Below are 19,614 nucleotides of genomic sequence, written 5' to 3'. Positions count from 1 at the left end.
ATGCTACTCTGAAGTAAGCTAAATTGAAATAAACCAGATAAAAATCTTCTGAATCTTCACAAATCGCCAGCTATCGTCTCCATGCCCAAGTCCAGACAACTGAGGCAGCAGTGATGGACTTGATGGTTTTGAGGAGATAGAAGGTCAAAAAGAACATGGAAATTTTCTGAGCTCAGTTATACATTCTCATATCATAGTACCCTCCCTTATCTTTCATTGGTTTACAGTTGACGCCTACACCTGCTCTGAATTGTTGAAGTCCCTTGTCCAGTTAATTTTCATACCTTGTAACAGCCGTAAACGTACTCTAGGTAATTAATAATAATGATGATATCCTTGTCATTATCATCATCCCTGGTCTCTCCTGAGAAATGGCATTAATCACACCTCCACAATTATAACAAATAACTATTTCTAAAAGTTTATTTTTTAATTTGCTAAAGCAGGTTAGTGGACTAATGCTTGCAGATCTCATCTGGCTATTGCTAGATATAGTTCAGGTCAGAAGGACAACAGCAAAGATTATATGCAGACAAACTTTATGGTAGCCTCTAAGTAGCATGCTTTGGCATGTGGAAAGAAATCATAATGCTTTAAAAAACACACATGGATTTAGGGAGAAGATTCAAAACTCACACACTTTGTTCAGCTTCTTGCAACATACTTTCCATAAACTCCTTTCCAATTCAGCCTAAACATTTTCTATCTTTATATTTTTATTTGTCTGACACCCCCCCCCCTCATTTTGTATGTGGTTCTGAAGCTATGGTATCCTTACAGTACATTTTTGAGTCAAACTATTTCTGTTTGCTTCCCTATTTTGCCAAATGGATTAATTTTTCTATCTAGTTCTACCTCCCTCCATTCAACATACACACCTTGTATTTTACTTCTGTTTAATTAATTTTGCCACTATCTGTATCTTCAGCAAATGTTTCTCTGCAATACAGTTGAACTGGTAACATTCTGTCATTACTCTTGGTGATTGCAATTTACCTTAAATTCCAAGTTATCTCACATCATAGGCTCATAGCTGTAGACTAGGCTAACAACCACTAGGGCCCTTATAATCCTAACCATACAACCCAAATGTGACCAACAAATCTGAATTATGTAGGTGGCGATTTACTGACTGCCTCTGTCCATCAGAGACATAGGCAGCAGATCAAGGGTAAATTTATGATTACCCATCTGCTGGTCCAAATTACACTTGCTTAGGGACAGGGAGGAACACTGTGATTGAAATGGATGGGGAGCCTGTCCCAGAGAATGTGAATTCTCCGAGAAACATATCTGTCTCTCCAAAATGTCATATTCATGTTATAAAATGTAGGTCTTTTAATCTAGTAGTTTTGATGCTGTTTGTTTAGGAGATATGCAAAAGGTTCATCAATACAGGTCCAGGGTTGCCTTGTATGCCAGGCAAAGATCACCTCTCAGACGTCTGTATGATACTGAGTAAAAAGGCAGGGTTTCAAGGTGATCAGGGTAAGGCATTGTGTTTACTCCCTGAATTCGTTTTGCAAGGAACCTTTGCAGATCTTTCAGTTATTGCATGTATCTGGTCACGTATATACCAAAGGGGGCATTATACTCTATGATGGGTCTGATGAGAGCTGAGAACAGTGGTATGATGACTTCGCTGGACTTAGATGTCATGCCCTTGCTTATAAGTTGACCAACATAGAAGGATTTTTTTACTACCTTGGAAACATGTTGGTCGAAGGCTAGGTTACTATCTACATGAGTTCCAAGACGCTGATTAATGAATCAACTTTTAGGGGTGTTTTACTGATGATGCAGTTACCAGGAGAGGATGACTTCAAAAAAGGTACTATAATGCATTTGTTGGTACTGAGTTTTAAACCATGGCTTTGGCACAAAGTGTTTGTCTGTGTTATACCTTCCTGAAGGGTCTTTGCATCTTGGAGGATTCATTGACTGCTCCCAGTTTGCAATCATATGTGAACTTGGTATGTCAAAGGTCTTTGACATTGGCTTTAACATATGAGAAGTAGATTCCAATGAGGAGTGGGCTCAGCACAGAGCCCTCGGGGATTCCACTGGTGACTGGCCTCTTTGTGGTGCTAGCTTCACCGATTCTAACCTCCTGGGTCCTATCGGTGAGCCACCTAGCTATTCATCATGTTATGAAGGGGCTTATACCTAGTTCTGTAAGTCTGTTGACAATGCCTGAGTGGGGTATTGTATTAAATGTTTTAGCCATATCTAGTTAGGCAGTATGTACAGTTTTCTCCTCATCCATTGCCATAGTGATCTTTTCAAGGAAGTCCACCAGATTCAGTAACCAAATTGGGATGGATCCAATGTCTGGAGGTTTCCTATATCCTTGTTGATAATTTCCATGAGCATTCATTTGATGGCTTTGCAAATAAGACTAGTCAAACTATTGGGTCTGTAGTTTCCAGGATCAAGGTCCTTCCTTGTAAAAAGTTATGACTGTCATAGTCCTCCATTCATATAGCACAAAGCCTGTTTTAAGATTATAGTTAAATAACGATTCTGGCTTCCTGATAAGTCATATTTTAGACTGTTCAGGAGGCATCCTAGGATGTTATTGGGGCCCACTGAGGCCATGTTTTTGGCTTTAGTGAGCACACTCAGTACATGCTCCCTAGTTATAGTTGGACTATATATAGATTCTATTTTGCCAACCACTGAAATACAAGTGAACCTTTTACCATAACAGTGATTTATCTACATAAAACACATTTCTGAATATGATTTAACTGTCTGAAAAGTCATTTCATCAAAATAAATATTTTCCATGAGAACACAGTTAAGTGAAAAGCAATGGAGCTGCATGTCTCCTGCAAGCCTTTTCTAATATTTTAACTTAATGTATCTGGGTTTACTAACAAAAAACAATTGTTACTTGCCTAACTAAGGTTTAGATCAGTCATGCAATTACCATTTTTCCATACTCTGTGTATCAACAGTAAAATTCTCAAACTGATTTGAGTAATTGCATACTACATGTAACTTGGGAAGTTTATTTTCAAATATATGTACTATATATGGAATATGCAATGGAATAAAAAAAAAAAAAACGCACCTGAAAGTAACCAAGTACCAGGACTGCAGCTCCTATTCCTGCATAGTAAATGGCAAAATTTGTCATTTCATGTTCAATATCCAAGAATCTGTTGAAACCAAATGATATGTTAAAAATCTGTAAAGCAATGCTCTTATTTACTTAAAATAAGTGTAATTAAAATGAAATAGATTGAGTAACGTAACCAGCATTTATGAAACATTGCACTTAAATAAATGCAAATAATAGCTACAAGATCTGCTTCAACACTTGAAGTAAATGCTGCAGTTTATTGTTTACATGTTTTGTTTTCCTGTACTTTGCCATCTTGGTATGTTGAGCAAGACAGATTGCAAGAAGTTGAGCATTTCAAGAACTTAGGTTTGATACTCATGCAGAACTTCAGTTAGAATAAATGTATATTTAAAAATGGATATAAAGTAAAGGCATCTGCCATTGCTTTTTAAGGTATCAATCATAAGTATGGTGTAATGGCTTTTGCTCCATTAACAAGAACCAAAATCTCCAAAATTTACTGCCAGGTCATGAGTACAATTGACAGACAATGCCATTCTGATTTTTCTTGATCCCTGGTACACCACAATCCCTCCTTGATGTATACATTACGATATTTAGATGTAAACATAGAAAAAAACTTCACTGGGTCTCATGCAAAGCTAACGTTATGAATTGCATGTCAGCTACAGAGGACTGCAGGAGTACTAAACCTTTACTGAAACTCTTAGCAGCAGGATGTCAGGTGCTATCAAGCTCTATTTGTCGTCTTGGATAAAGTCTTCAGAAATTTTAATAGAAAAGGAAAAATAACAGACTACTATTGGAACAATTTACTTATAGTAAATAATTTAAAAATAAAGTCATATATACTTTCTAGGAGATAAGAAATATTGAGAGCAAAAATATTATAGAAATTAGTTTTAGAGCATACCTAGAATAAGTAGATAATACTCAAGACAGAATAATTTCTTTCTAGGTATAACTTGAAGGAAAAGAAACTCTAAAATCCTAACCTGATCTGATAATATTTGGTACCACTGAAAGGCCACCTATATCTTTGCAGATTGAAATAATCTATACAATTACTGTAAGTAATTCCATCATATGCTTTGCATCATGAGGAAAGAAAATCATTTATTACAGTAGTTCTTGTGATAATTCTTACTAAACTGCATTGTTCTTAAAGAATGCAAAAGTCAGGCATTAGAAACATTTATTTTATCATCTAAGACACAGAATAAAGTTGAAACAGGAATAAGATGAACCTTTTAATGTACATGAATGTTATAATATGTGTTTTCAAATACTGGATAAATCACACTTTTGTTGACTTGTTATGTCCAGGTTCATGCAGTTATATTTCTGCATTTCTGCATACATTTATGCATTTAAGATTATAAACTGAAAATAGTTATTTTGACCCCTCTTTGGATAGTCCAACTATAATAAAATGGAGCAGCAATAAAACTGTGTAACAGATACTGACCAAAATTTGAATACTAAAGTTTTCTCACTGGTATGATACTTCAGTTATATAGGTGCAGAAACCTATTCATTGAAAACTACAAAAGCAAATTGCCACTTTTCATTTATGACTGCCCTATCTGCATGTCGCCTTTCATAGCATATAGTTAGTCATAATGTCAAGTATTTTCCATTGATTCAGTCCAACATCTTACAGTTGTGATATTGTAGAAGTGTATAGTTTAAATAATGACTCATTGATGTGCACGTTAACTTACAGACCATGGCTCTAAACATGAGATGGGAGTGAATAAGCCTTCACAAATGAATGCATAATGAGATGCCTTATATAAAGAGAAGTCTTGCCTATTCTATTTACTTTTCAGTCCACAAAAATGCTGCCACTTGCTGCAAGCCCTGCTGTTGCCAGGTATGAACTGCTTGCCTTGGCTGTGGAAAAAAAACACTTGCACCCAGGGGCACTTGCCAGCCAAGAAGGTGGAGATTTAGACAGAAGATACTCACTATAACTTTGATAATTAGGAGGTACTTGATAGGTTCAGAGTTAACAGGGATATTATAAGGGTCTCAGTGAGTATGTATGACCTCCATTGGGGTACTGGAGAAATTATCATTCCTTTGGATACTAAGGTATGTATAGCCCTCACAATACCTACATGATGATCGTCCAGAGAATGACTGGGGACACAATACGTATCTCACAGGCTTCTGCCTTGATGATACTGCAGCAGTTCCTGGATGTACTCTTGGCATGTGTGGATCAGTACATCTATTTTCCTGTGTCTCCTGTGGACTGAGCCAGGACTACTCATACCTTTTATAGGGTGGCATGTTTCCCTGAGGTGCTGGGTGCAATGGATTGCACCTATGTTGCAATTAGGGCCTCTTCTAGTCCATGGGGTGAGCAGTAATGCAATAGGTAGGGCTGCCATTCCATCAATTGCGAGGTAGTATGGGGTAAATGGGGATGCATATCCAATGTCTCTGCCTATCATCATGAAAGTGCACACTATTTCGTCATCTGGCACATTAGCTCACTCTAACACCTCTTCCTGTGTGGTGGGATGTTCAGTGGTCAACTTGTTGGTATGTGGACAAATATTGTTCTCTTTTTTGTATTGTATTTATGTAGTTACTCATGGTAAAGCATATTGCTGAATTCAAAACCACTTTTCTTCTGTTTTGTCCCCCTCACCCTTTTCTCTTTCTCTCTCTTTTTTGGTCTTTCAGGTAATGCTGACTATCCATTATTGTCATGGCTCATGACATCAGTGATAAATCCAAGTGGAGCTGTAGAAGACACCTACAACACATCTCTGTCCCTGACCAGTATTGTTATTGAGAGGGCCTTTGACCTCCTAAGGAGTCATTTTAGGTGCCTAGATGAGTCTGTGGATGCCTTTCAGTATGACTCAGTTACTGCATGCAGGATATTTATTGCATGTTGCATTCTGTACAACAAAATCATGCTTGGTTTGGTGGTGAAGTGACCCATGCTGTCATTGCAGCTCCCATTATGCTGATTCATCATGACCAACCAGCAGCAGTAGTAATGGACCCCATGTGGCAGACTCACGTGCGGTTTATGGTTGCGCAATTAAAGAGGTGGGATCTAGTCCAGAACTGTGGACCATGACATTCAGGTTGGTGTTTCCTTTCTTGTAAAAAACACATGGAATATAATTAATGCATGCGGTGATATCTGTGGGCTATGCTGTGTGGTGCATGGTCTGCTCTCACTGTCCATCTGATATTCCTTCTCATCTTTAAATAATTATTTTTATGTATTTCAGAACAGATATTCATATTACTGTTTGTAGAAGTTATCTCTGAATGCTTACTGACTCCTGTTTAGTGATGTTGTAAGGCATTATATAAATAATAATCATATTTTTAACTGTTTTGTAAAATAAATTCTAGTTAGGTGTTTTACCTAAATGTATACAAACTGTATGTTCTCAAGTGGTACAATTAGTAAAAAAATGTTAATTCAGTATTTAACATGAGGGTCTACTTCACAACGTCGAAAGTTGACAATATCGAAGCTGATATTGTCGGCACCACAACATCGAAAGTGCAGAACATCGTGCAGGTAAATGGAACTCTCCGTAGGGGGAGATTTCCATTTACCTCAATGTAGTGCGGTCTTGGAGTTGAAATATTTAAGTAGAGGGGTGTGGGGGGTACAGGGGGGCTTGCCCTCCTGCCTACGCTAGTTAGTTTTTATTTTTGTTTGGTTTTTTTTTTAAACGTTATTCAATGTTTTACTACATTGATCACTAGAGGTCGACCTTTAGTGATTCGATGTAGTAAGATTTTGATAACGTGATATAGATGCTAACATGAGATCATATCTTGCATTTGAAAAAAAAAAATTATCATATTGTTTTTCATATCTGCAATGTTTTCTCAGTTTAATATATGTTGTCTGTAGAAGTACTACACATCAGATAATTGTACTTCATCATACACAATCATTTGTGACTTCAGAGACAAAAAATATAATTTGTGCAGTGGTGAGGGTGAAGTGGCAGCAGTGTTTGTATACATGTCAGGATTCTAATTTTAATTGCAATTTTCTCATCAATGTGCTTCTATGAAAACTTTGTATTACTAATTTTAAGTTGTATGCAATTGCCAGATGTAAGAATGGTAATGCATAGAACTTTGTTATTAATTACTGAAGTCATATGTTATGACATAAGGATTTGTTTCCACATTTCCATGTTTTAAGGAGTACCATTACAGCAATGAGTTATACACAATTGAAAAGTGTCCTAACCCCTGCCTTTTCAGTTAAACATTGACCTGTGTTTGTGAATGTCAAATCATAAGTAATAGAAATGTCACATTTACATCACAGTAGGTGAAAGAAAGGCTAGGTGACAGTGCAAGTGACTTTGAAGAGGGGCTGTCATGCAAGCTGGATGGTGAGTTGGTCCAATGTCATGAACTAGTTGATGCAGGTAATCCTGCAGACACTGAACTGACCGTGTGATCTGCTAGGTGTAGATGGATGCTGACATGGTATGCATAAAATCTGTTGTGCTCATCCCCACAACAAATTACAGTACTTTCTTGAGAAGTACTTGTAGTGTCATGTGATCTTCCCCATGTATCCAGACAGTACCCCATCCTCTTCCCCTTCCAAGACTGACTCCTACTTGAGTCTGTAAGTTCTAACTGGTTTACAAATGGGGTTTGCCACAGATGCCTAATGTGAACAATACTATGCATCAGTGTAATCATAGCTTTATCCCTACTCCCTGCCAGTTCCAGGTAGTGCTGGAAGCCCTCACTCATAGCCTCGAGGACTCTGACCACTTCCAGCTATCTGTGGCAGTTCTCTGACCCCTAACAATGTCACAGCACATTTACTGCATAGCAGCCAATGCTTTATGCATTTCCTGGGGTAACTATAATAAACTCCTGCACCTGGCTCTCCTTTGTAAAGGTGTCACTGTGGATACTGTTACTTCTGAATGTCTCCCATCATCCTGAAAGTGTTTGTCTGAGTTTGGAGATACTGGTGTAGAGGTGCAAGGGCTCTCCTCTTGTCCAAATGTGTAATACCATCATGTACTTGACTTTGTGTTGCACTGTCACTTCCTACAGAGTTACTAGCATGTTGTGGGGTGTGAGATCCTGCATTAAATTTCAGACTGCATGCCACTTTCCTCAGGCTGCCTCATAAATATAACTATGTTATCATCATCATCTTATAGGTTCATAGGTAGGTACTTGGCTATCTGCCCGTGGGCATTTATAAGCCCAGCCAGAGTGTGTCAGCTTTTGCCACTCCATTGATTAATTAACTGAGCCTCTGTCAAGCAGAGTCAATGAAGTGATCCCAGGGTGTATTTTCTGTTACCCATCCAATCATCAAGGCTTCTCTTAAAGAGTGTTAGTGAGGGGCTCTGCCTAATGTAGTTAGGAATTTTGTTCCAAAGCATGGGGAGTCTCTGTGACAGGAATCTATCCCTCCAGCATGTTCTACTTATTGTTGTGGCAAGGTTTAGCTCACTAGAGTGCGTGGCTCGCAGTGACTTGGATTTCTTTAGGTGGAGCATGTCCATCAATTCTGAATTGGGCATGGCTTTGTAAGTCAGGCAGAGATCACCTCTGAGTAAGCGATATGCCACTGAGTACAGCCAGAGTTTTTTCAGTCGGGCTGCATATGTTTGAGGCCAGTAATCCTCTTGGTGAGGTGCTTTTGTGGTCTTTCAAGCTGTTGGAAGTGTCTTGTGAGGTACATCCCAAATGGGGCATTGTACTCTATGATGGGTCTGATGAGTGATGAGCAGAGGGGCACTATAACCTCTTTATTTCTAGATGTGAACCCCTTAGTAATTAGTAAATCTTTAACAGCCATTCTGCTGTTGATATCCTCCAAATTTATCATTATAGTGAAATTGTTTGTTTCTGCTGCTAACCCTGTAAAATTATTTAAATACATTACTAATAAAAATATAGCCTGCACTACTGTATGTTTATTAAGGTGGTGTGGGGATACTTACCATGTACACTGTCTTTATTTGTCATTCTGTGCTGAAATGGAAGGTTTACCTATTAATAGCAATTGTCATATATTTAATATAATCATTCCTTGTCAGCACTCAGTTCTCTACATAAATACATATTAATGTTTTTAAACCAAATTTCCTGAGAAGACAAGTGTTGCTGTTGCAGAGATTGGTAATAGCCAGTACCCACACAATTTCTGATTATTCCAATATCATCATCTTCTGTGTCACAGTCATCTCCATGGATGGAGAGGAGGTATTCCTCATCTGATGTTAATGGGATAATCGCTGGAGCCCCCCACAATACTTTTTAGTATTTTTCCTTACCTTATGAAGTCAGCGTTTTTTTAAGTCATTTGTCACTTAACTTGAGTAATTGCAACTAAGTATGTTGATGCCATAGTTATTCAAGTAAGTGCAGAGTCATTTACATGTTTGTATGCAAATTAGACCCTTTTGCATTTATATCTAATGATCAAAATAATACACAAATGTGTAAGGCCACTTATCAATGTAACAAGGTCTCAGATGCTAGTGAATTCGGCCTTGGGTTGACATGAATGCAATGGGGACAGCGGTGAAGTCTGCTGCAGTCCTTATCTGGCCCCACCATACCACAGAAAGGCACAGATAGCCTGAGATATGCTCAGAGTTGAATGTATTAAAACAATGGAGTCATATATATGACAGTCTGCACAACCATGAAGTGTAATCTCTGTCCATCTAAAATCATCCAGCATACCTTTTCACCTCAAAACACTCAACATTTAATAAAAGTTGGAAATCACACGCACATAGAGATACGTATTTCTGCAGCCCCCACCAAAAAAAAAACAAAAAAAACTGCTGTTCTGCTGCATAAATAAATGACAGTCTTTGCCAATTGAACATCATCTGGCACACCTTTTCACCTCAAACCACTCAACATTTAATAAGAGTTGGTAATAACACACATAGGAATATGTATTTTTGCAACCCCCCCAAAAAAGACTTCTGTACTACTGCATGAATAAATGGTATAAAGATGTAATATTCCATAAAAGTTAGCTAAGACAATGCTCAACAATTATAAGTAATACAAACAAAAAATGATAATTGCATAATATTTTTATATCATATAAATGAAATGTGAATGTATTCCTTAAAAAGACACACATGTGACAAATCAGTTTTGGTTAAACCAAACTTATAAATAATAACAGTACTTTTTCTAATGCCCCTGCTGGTTAACTGAGTTTGGTCATGGTGATGTCACATCCCAGAAGTAGTGGTTCTAAACCTGTGATCCACATACTTCTTTGTTCTGGTTCTGACACTTCAAAGAATGGCAGCACCTGTGAAGATGCAAGGCCATGCTCCTAGCTGGTTAGACAAGGATACCCCAATAATGGTCTACCTTCTTAGGGACTCAAATCTGGATATGATCCAGGTGTGCATATGTGGTTCAGATTGGAAAAAGATTGATATCTGACTGGAGCTGGGTGAGCACCTGTCATTCTTGACAGGGATCACCTGCTACAGCCAACAGTGCTGACACAGGTACAATGACCTACAGAAGCACAGGCCTGACTAGTTGGCTGAGGGAGTTGCCAGATAGTGGAGAAGAGGTCAGAGATCTATAGTAAGTATTATTATTTTTTTTTGGGCGGGGAGTCATATTAAACATAGGTTTAGAAAAACAAACTCTAAGAAGGTTGCATAATTGACGGTACTTGTTAGAAAAATATGTGTAACTGCAAATATGTATCTGTAAGTATCTGTAATGTTATTATAATATTCAAAAGAAAGCACAACCATATATGTACACAGAATTGCATCTATGTACAAATATATGGAATGTTTATATGATGACATAATTGTCTGTATAAATGCAAATGTAACATATGAATGAGTAAAATAATAATCTGCAAATATCTGTCTGTAAATTTCAGCTGTACATCTGCATGAGTACATTTACAACTACTAGTTCATGTGCTTATACTAAAAGCAAAAAAAGTTTGCATTTCAACATTACCATAGGTAGTAGTTAAATTACATGCAGACAGTTTGTGAAGGTGTAAAAATAATTTATTAGTACAATAACTGTAAAAGATAGCAATTTGTTCAACAATATTAATTGCACATACAAGATGGCTAAACTCAGTCAGCCACCACACCCTAATCAGACTGGAGGTTGGGGCGGTTGCAGTGTCAGGTGAATGTCCAGCACATAGTTTAGTGAGAAATGATCAGTTGTATTACTTCTGCATACATTCCTAAATCATCCCCTTATATGCTTAGAATTCATTTCCAAGCACCTGCAGCAACTGGAGAAACCACAAAGGTTCCTCACAAGGAAAATTCAAAGTTTTCAGCATCTGCCCTATCTGGATCATCTGAAATCACTGTCACTTTATTCTGTTTCATACAGACTACTCAGAGGCGATCTCTACCTTGCATATAACGCAATCTCTGACCCTGATTTATTGGAAATGCTGCATATCCGCAAGTCAAATGGTACACAGGTCACTCATTCTAAAGACCTTAACCTGGTATGTGACATTAATAGAACCTGCTGGAGGGACAGATTTGTCTCCCAGAGGTTACCATACCTTTAGAACACACTCCTACTTCTTGTCAAACAGAGCACCTCATTGGTCCTCTTCAAACACAATCTGAATGATTGGATGGCTAACTGTAAATTTACCCCAGGGGTTCCACCTGTGTTCCTCTTGGACATGGGCATTAGGTGCTGATCATGGAAATAAGGGTAGAACTTGGCTAGGCTCATAAGGGCCCTAGGGCCATTAGTCTAGTAGCTTCCTATGAGTCTATGATCATATAAAAAGGAAAAACATTAAAATGCAACTTTTGTACAGCTATGGAAGTGAAAATTTCCATGACTTGCTACATTCTTCTCTGTGTATATATGTGCTGCTTCTGGCTGAATAGAATTTACAGAGTGTTATATGCAAAGCAAATTTTAAAACACTCCTCCTCCAGAAGCATATAAATTTGTTTATAATTTGTAGTAAAGAGAAGACTGAAAAAGTATGAGAATTCGGATAGTAATACATATTTCAACAAAATCATGTGAAGCAAGTACTGCAGTGAATGGAATGCCTTGCATATAATCATATAAGTAATATTAAGGAAAAAAGTGAAATATAGGTAAACAAGAACTGAATATGTCTTCCGTTTATGGCTTTAGAGCATATTGCCTATAAGAGGCAACATAAGCTGAAAAAACAGCAAGGCTGGTTGAAGAAGCTGGTAAGAAAGAATAAAGTAGTAATTAGTATTGTGTGTTTAACTGATTTCATTACTATATATGGAGAAATAATGTATAAAGCATGGCAACTGAAGTACTACAGGACATTCATTACATTACCACAACCAGGAGTGGGGGATATGTCATAGTATAAGTGCAGTATTATGTGTTTAACTGATTTCATTAGTATCTATCTACAGCTCTAGATATCTATATCTATCTATCTATATATGTATATATATATATATATGTGTGTGTGTGTGTGTGTGTGTGTGTGTGTGTGTGTGTGTGTGTGTGTGTAGGGAAGGTAAGTGTAGCAATAGAGTGCTTTCACTATTACTACAACCAAATGTAAAAGACGTGTCAATATGTAAACTGCAATATTCTGAGTTTAACTGATTTTATAAGATGTAAGTATTTATAAAGGGTGTTTTCAATACAATATTGCAAAGAAATGCATAGTAGGCACAAGCATAATCATTATGTTTGCGTAGTAACTGCAACATATAAATCCCACCAGAACATGATAGCAATATACTCTCCTGCCAGGTATGCATAAGCACTATATAAGCACTTCTTGCACATATTCTGTTTTACTTAAAAATTTATAAAATAAAAATGTTTCAAAGCAAGAAATTGAATACTGTGTAACATCACATGTGAATTTATTGTGTGTATTTTGTCTTTTATGTCCTCCCCACATTTTTTTCTCTCTGCTTTTCTTATTTTAATTATACATGCCTTTCTCCTTTACTATTTTCTCTTTCCCATTTATACTCATTTTTTTAAGATCCAAAATACTCTGGAGCAGCCCCAGCATGTACCTTTCAGGTTAGGGAGCACTCACCTTCTACCCGTCTGGGGACATCCTTACAAGGTCATGGTGATGGCACCAGTCCTGCAGCCACCCCGGCATGTGACAGCCTGGCAAGCCTTAGTGAATGGGGGCTTCAGGACTTGGTTGAGGATATGCTGCAGGAGGTTGTGGACAAATGGACTTAGACCATCAAGGCTTCTCTTCAATGTGTTGAAGACATACTGTCCCAGTTGGTGTTGACCACCATACCGGCACAGACCCCTATGTCCTCAACACTGGAGACCTCCACTACACCATCATCTGGCAGTTGAAATGTCTGAGGCTCTGTTGACTGGAAATACTGCTGGCACCTCTTCAACCCTTTTTCCCTTATCCTTTCTCCTATACCCTCTTACTTATTTATGCTTTTGCCATAAGCAGGCATGTGTTTTGAAATGTCTTTGCTTTTCCTTATTCAGTGGTAATAACCTGCACTTAGCTTATTTGCATCTATGCATAGTGGCGCTCTGCACAGATAACCACTATGCAGCTGCTAAGTCCCAGACTATGAATACCACCCATATTATTTTCTACTAGATGATACTGAACATGTGCAACAACAGGATTTAATGTTTACATAGTCAAAAGTCATTTTGCATTATTTATTTCTGAAGTATTAAATAGTAAGAAAAAATGACATACAAATAGAAAATATGTAGACATTTCTTGCAGAAAAGAAAATTATATTTGTTATATAAGGAAAACTGGATGAAACATTTAAATTTAAGAACACATACGTGTTTGATTCTAAAACATGATTCTAAGCGGTTTTAATTTATTGTAATGTAATTTATCAATACATTTTACACCTCCCACAGATCATGCATTGCCCATTCCACCACCATTCATTCCCTCTCTTCCACTTCAAATGCATATGTCTCAAAGAAGTTTCTTTTGCACTTGAAAATATTTCCACTGACATCCCTCCTGAATATGACAACATAAACTCCAGGTTCATATATCACTGCAGAAATTATCTATGTCTTCCTCTCACCCACATACATAATTTGCATCTCACACAAACCATCATGCCACAAATTAGAACAATTGCTCCAATTAAACCCCTCCCAAAGCAAACCAACCCCCCAAATTTTTTTAACTATCCAATGTTCATCCACCCAATTCTGGGCAAGCTTCCGGAAAAAAATAGTCTGCCCCCAACTCATTCCCTCCATATTCAGTAGCACCAGCTGCTCTCCTGCAAACAGCATGGATTTTGGCCTGCATGAAGTACTATGACAGCACTTTGTTCCCTAAGTGATGACATCCCGCAAAACTCTGATAATGGACACCTTAAAGGTGCCCTATTTATAGACCCGACAAAGGCATTTGACCTCATTGACCACTGTCTTCTCCAAAATATGCTAAATTGAAATTAGTATCAGTTGAGATGCTGTTCCCTGGTTTAAGAACTTCCACTGTGATAGACACCTCAGAGTTAAAATAGGATCTGCCCAATCAAAGTCTGTACCTGTTACCAAAGATTACCATAAAGTTCCATTCTTACCACCTCCTCTTCTCCACATTCATTAATAAACTTCCTTGTGACCTTCCCCATCTTGCACTTATCCTCTATGCTGATTATATAGCCATTTACTGGTCAGGTCCCTCTCACACCAACATTCAATGCCAACTCATGTCGGACTTACATGAGCTCTGCCAATGGCTCATAAACCACAAACTACTTCTAAACCACACTCTGACCAAAACTATGCTTTTTGGAACTCTGCAAAAAATTTGCCAAACACCAGAGTCTTTAACTATCTTTGACTTACACAACCATTCTATAGAGACAACCTCTACCTTCAAATACATAGATTTATGGCTTGGTCAGTCACTAAACTTCCATTCCACATATACAGACTGAAAGCCAAAATAAACTCTCTCCTCTTCTGGACCAAAAAGATCTCCTCTTTTCTTTCCCAACCAGCCATAGCAGCCATTGCCAAAGGAGTTCTCCTTTTTCAATTTGAATATGGGGTTTCAATATTTGCTTCTACCTTCAAGAAAAAAGATTGTCGCACTCCAGGCTATCTCTAAGAGCACCTGCCAATTCATTACAAAGTCTCCTTTCTGTGAGCATCACTGCATCACCCAAGAAAAAGCCAAATGGCTACCCCTAAAACAAAGATCTAACATGCCATTTGGATCCCGACTCTACAAACTACTCCAAGTCCACACTTTTATTCCCCTTGCAACTAGACTTCATGAAGAAACTCCTCATACAACCTGAGACACTACTCACATGCCACACCAACTCTCATTACCCCTATAATCAAATTCCACAGCACTGCACATGCATTCACCTTTCAGGTACCTATTCTTTGGCAAACTCTCACCATCGACATAAAGGAAATCAATACTTTTTCCAAATTCAGATTGCAACTTAAAAATCACTTCTTCATTGAAGCAAAAGGATAGTGATTCAGTACAGGGCATATCAGCTAACCTAACTCATTTCCAAGTCTCTTCTCCTCTCTCAAAATTTACTGAAGATTGACCCACTTTAGAAACTAAGGAATATATTGTACATTACACTCTGATTGTACATTGCACTGAGCTTGTTCACTAGAATATGCATATAACATTTTTTTTCTATGTATTTGTTCTAAACTATTCTGTTATTGCTTGCATTTCTGCAATTTTGTTTATGAAGTGCTTTGTATTTCACCCCATCTGAGCCTGAAATTAGTCAGTGCTGATCAGTGCACCTTGGTAAACAAACATAAATAAATAAATTCCATTTGAAAAGCATCTTTACACTGGAATTTTACACAAGAATATCTTAAATAAGGATTTCAGAATGCCATTCACTGTCTATTGCTTTTTTATTCAAAACTAGTTTGTCTTTATAAATGTTTATTTATTAAAGTTGTTCTGGTCAAAGGAAGCATTATAGACTAGTGAAATGTGTCTTGTCAGTCATAACTCTGGGAGATTGCTGAGGAAATGGACTATATATATTGATAAACTCACCAAACTAGGCATCATCCCTATATCACTGGGTGGGTTGCAAAGTGGCTAACAGATAGAACACAAAGTGTGAAAGTAGTACACTCCAAGTCAGACTGCTGACCAGTCATGAGTGGAATCCCACAGGGATCGGTCCTGGGTCCTCTCCTGTTCGGCATCGACTTCTCAGAAGTCCAGGCCAACACAAAGGGACTCTGGCTGACCAAGTTCACAGATGACTGCAAGCTGGGAGCCATTATTAACTCTCCAAGTGATGCAGACATCCTACAGAAAGGCCTCACTGAGACCAATGACTGGTGTCGAAACCATGGCCTTAAGCTTAATGCCACAAAATGTGTCATCATCCCCTTTGGTAAAATCTCAGTTCCCACTAATTACCACATCGATGGGATCCCACGGAACACTGAAGGCATTATAAGAGATCTGGGGATGCAGGTTGACAGCAACCTCTCCTTCGACCACCACATTGCTACTGTGGTCAGAAAGTCCTTCTATGTGGCACATCTCATTACCAAGGGTTTTGCATCCAGGAAGAAATAGGTCATCGTCTCTCTCTCTCTCTCTCTATATATATACTCTTCCCTCATTAGACCAGTCATTGAGTATAATGCCCCATTTGGCATGTACCTCACTAGACACCTGAAATAGCTGGAGAGGCCACAGAAGTACCTCATGAAGAGGATCCTATGCATTAAACACATGTCCTACATGGACAGACTCAAAAGACTCCAGCTATTCTCTGTCTCATATCGCCTGCTTAGAGGCGATCTTTGCTTGACTTACAAAGCCATGTCTGACCCAGCTCTGTTAGAAATGCTACATCTAAAGAAATCCCAATCCCACCCCACCACATGCTCCAGAGACCTCAGCCTCATTACCAAAATCAACAGAACATGCTGGAGGGACAGGTTCCTCACCCAGAGACTGCCCATGCCCTGGAATAGACTTCCCATACATGTCAAGCAGAGCACCTCGCTGTCCCCCTTCAGGAGAAATCTTGATGAGTGATAGAAAGTTCACACTGGGGATCATTCCAGAGGCACTGGGAACTAACATCGGGTGGCATGATGCCAGGGCACTTCTATGGGCTAGGCTTGTAAAGGCTCTAGAGCCATTAGCCTAGTACACAGCTATGAACCTAGGAACCTATACAAGCATCTCCTCTTTAAGCAAATATGTTGGGAGGCTGCATTTTTTTCTGATGAAGCCTTACTATTTGATGAGATGAAAGTGTTAAAATAAAGTGGATTTTGAAATTTCCTGCAATGATTTTGTTGTTTTGCTGGTTTATTAATACAGTTTTCAACAAAAGCATGATTTTCCATTGAATTTTTAGTTTAGTAATAACCTTCCTTCCATTCAATGAATTGAACTTCAGGTTAACACAGAGACAAGAGGTTATTATTTAGACAAAGGATGAGTCATGCTCCCATTAACAGCTAGGAACCTGGATAAAGATAAGAAAAGGAGGACCATATATTGAAGATATATAATCTCAGGAGTAATACCTTGCAAGAGACTTTCACAGTATACTGAATGACTTGAACTCTCCCTCCCTTACCAAGAATTTAATTGAATAAAAGGATAAAGGCTTTAGAGAAGACAGGAGATTAAAAGAGTTCTGCTGGGGTATGGAAACAAGCTATGGTTCCACAGAGGTTTTGATTCCTCTTAAATTCAATAGTTAAATATCACTTATATTGTAGGAAGGGCATTTACATATTTCTAGGGTAACATATAGAATCAACTTGGATCCATTTGATGGCAAGCAACTCAGCTGCCCCTCAAAGAGCAGCACTGGCTTTCACACAAATTACCGAAATCATTGATCATAAGATGAAAGTAAAGGAAGTTCACTGGGATAGGAAAACTCCATTTTTAATGCAACTGTTGGAATCAATGGGGACCAGGCTAGGCTTCCCATGATGGGTACTACACTGCCTGATGAACATATCTGGGGGGAAATGTCATACTCAACAGTCATTTAGAGATAATTTCTGGTCAATTAAAACTGACAGACAATAGGTGTAACTTGCTGACTGATAAGTTATGAGAAACTGCAGGAAACCTACATCTACCATAAAGAATCTACAATATTGATTAAGCCCTGCTGGAAAATTATTACAAATTTTGAATTAAAATCTGATTTATTGAATTTTTAATAAACAAGCCATACATAAATATGTGTTAGAAAGATGAAAAAATATTATCACTGTACCAGCCAATAAACTGGTCAAACAGCATGGTAGTTTCAGGTGTGTAACTTCTGGGAAAGGGGGAAAGAATCTGGACACTATTTGTATCAATTAGGATGGTAATATTCCTGAAGCTTAAAGTGTTAAATATTATTGGAGTTATAAAGCAGACCATTACCCACTCCAAATACTAAATATTGTTTTCTTTGTTTTAAGTGATCATATTTATGGAACATTTTTCTTCTGGTGTTATTTCACAAATGTGAGTTTTAACTGATTTTCCAAAAGAGTATTTCATTGGCATATAGATTTTGACAGAGCCATGCTTACTTTTCTCCTGTTGAAAAAACACAGCTTTTACATTTGCTTTAAACTACATTAACAGGACTCTAGCTGGTTTCGAGAACTTGCTGCATATGTTATACTGTTTTTCAGGGGCTTTTCATTTCATTTAGTTGCATCCTTTGCCTGCAAGAGAATATGCTGCATGCAGATTCTACAGTGTCTGATAAGTGAAACACAGTGCTGTAATGTGGCACACAAAAATGTGTTGTCTGATATCTCCCTGTTTGTATTTTCAGTGAATGATGTGCACCCAGTATGCTAACTCAGCATTTCAATTCAGAATTTCAGCATGGCTGTGGCAGTGGCTGTTTATGCTTCTCAGCTGTTGTATTTTGATTATTTAGTAAGTTTTACATAAAAATGGAAGAGAAAGTTATGAGGAAGCATACATTAAACTGATCATGTCTTAATACCTTTGGTCTTTTTCCAAATTATAGCCTGAAATATATAAAATAGTCATTTTCTCTTACAAGCTTACATTTATAAATTATATTAGTTAACTTTTTAAATTCTGTATGAAAGTTAATTGTGTACAGTAACAATAACATCATGTTTATGGAGTCAGTTGTTTAATAGCAATGTCATATTTAAAAATAGGGTTTAACAGATTATCTAGTGAATATACACACCAAAAGTTGCTGAAAAGTAACTATGATAGTGTCATTTTTTTGTACTGGTCTATGTTAATTTGATGTTAAAGTATGCGGGCTGTCTAAGTGGAGGAAAACTATCATACAGATCAATGTGAGGGGATATGGTCATAAGATGCATGAGGAAGGATGGGAAGTAGACTTTTGAATGTATTAGAATGATTAAATGATGCACATACTGAGAAATATCTAAACTAAGAAAAAAGTACCTTGAAGCAAATACTGCAATAGTAAAATAACCAAATTCAAGCCATTTACTTACAT

At 37.7% G+C, this 19,614-nt stretch overlaps 1 protein-coding gene across 1 annotated transcript in view; it reads right to left on the bottom strand.

Annotated features, from left to right (window-relative positions):
• Positions 1-19,614, bottom strand: part of ABCB11 (ATP binding cassette subfamily B member 11) — a 991,743-nt gene that overhangs the window by 547,978 nt on the left and 424,151 nt on the right. Inside the window, exon 7 of the mRNA XM_044075586.1 lies at positions 3,077-3,164. Coding sequence (XP_043931521.1) covers positions 3,077-3,164 — 88 coding nt within the window. The remainder of the gene's footprint in view (positions 1-3,076; positions 3,165-19,614) is intronic.

The sequence above is a fragment of the Protopterus annectens genome, chromosome 6.part1 (assembly GCF_019279795.1).
Source record: "Protopterus annectens isolate FY-2018-M chromosome 6.part1, PAN1.0, whole genome shotgun sequence".
Classification (NCBI taxonomy): Eukaryota; Metazoa; Chordata; order Ceratodontiformes; family Protopteridae; genus Protopterus; species Protopterus annectens.
Note: the sequence above shows the minus strand (reverse complement) of the source record. Positions and strands in the feature narration are given on the sequence as shown.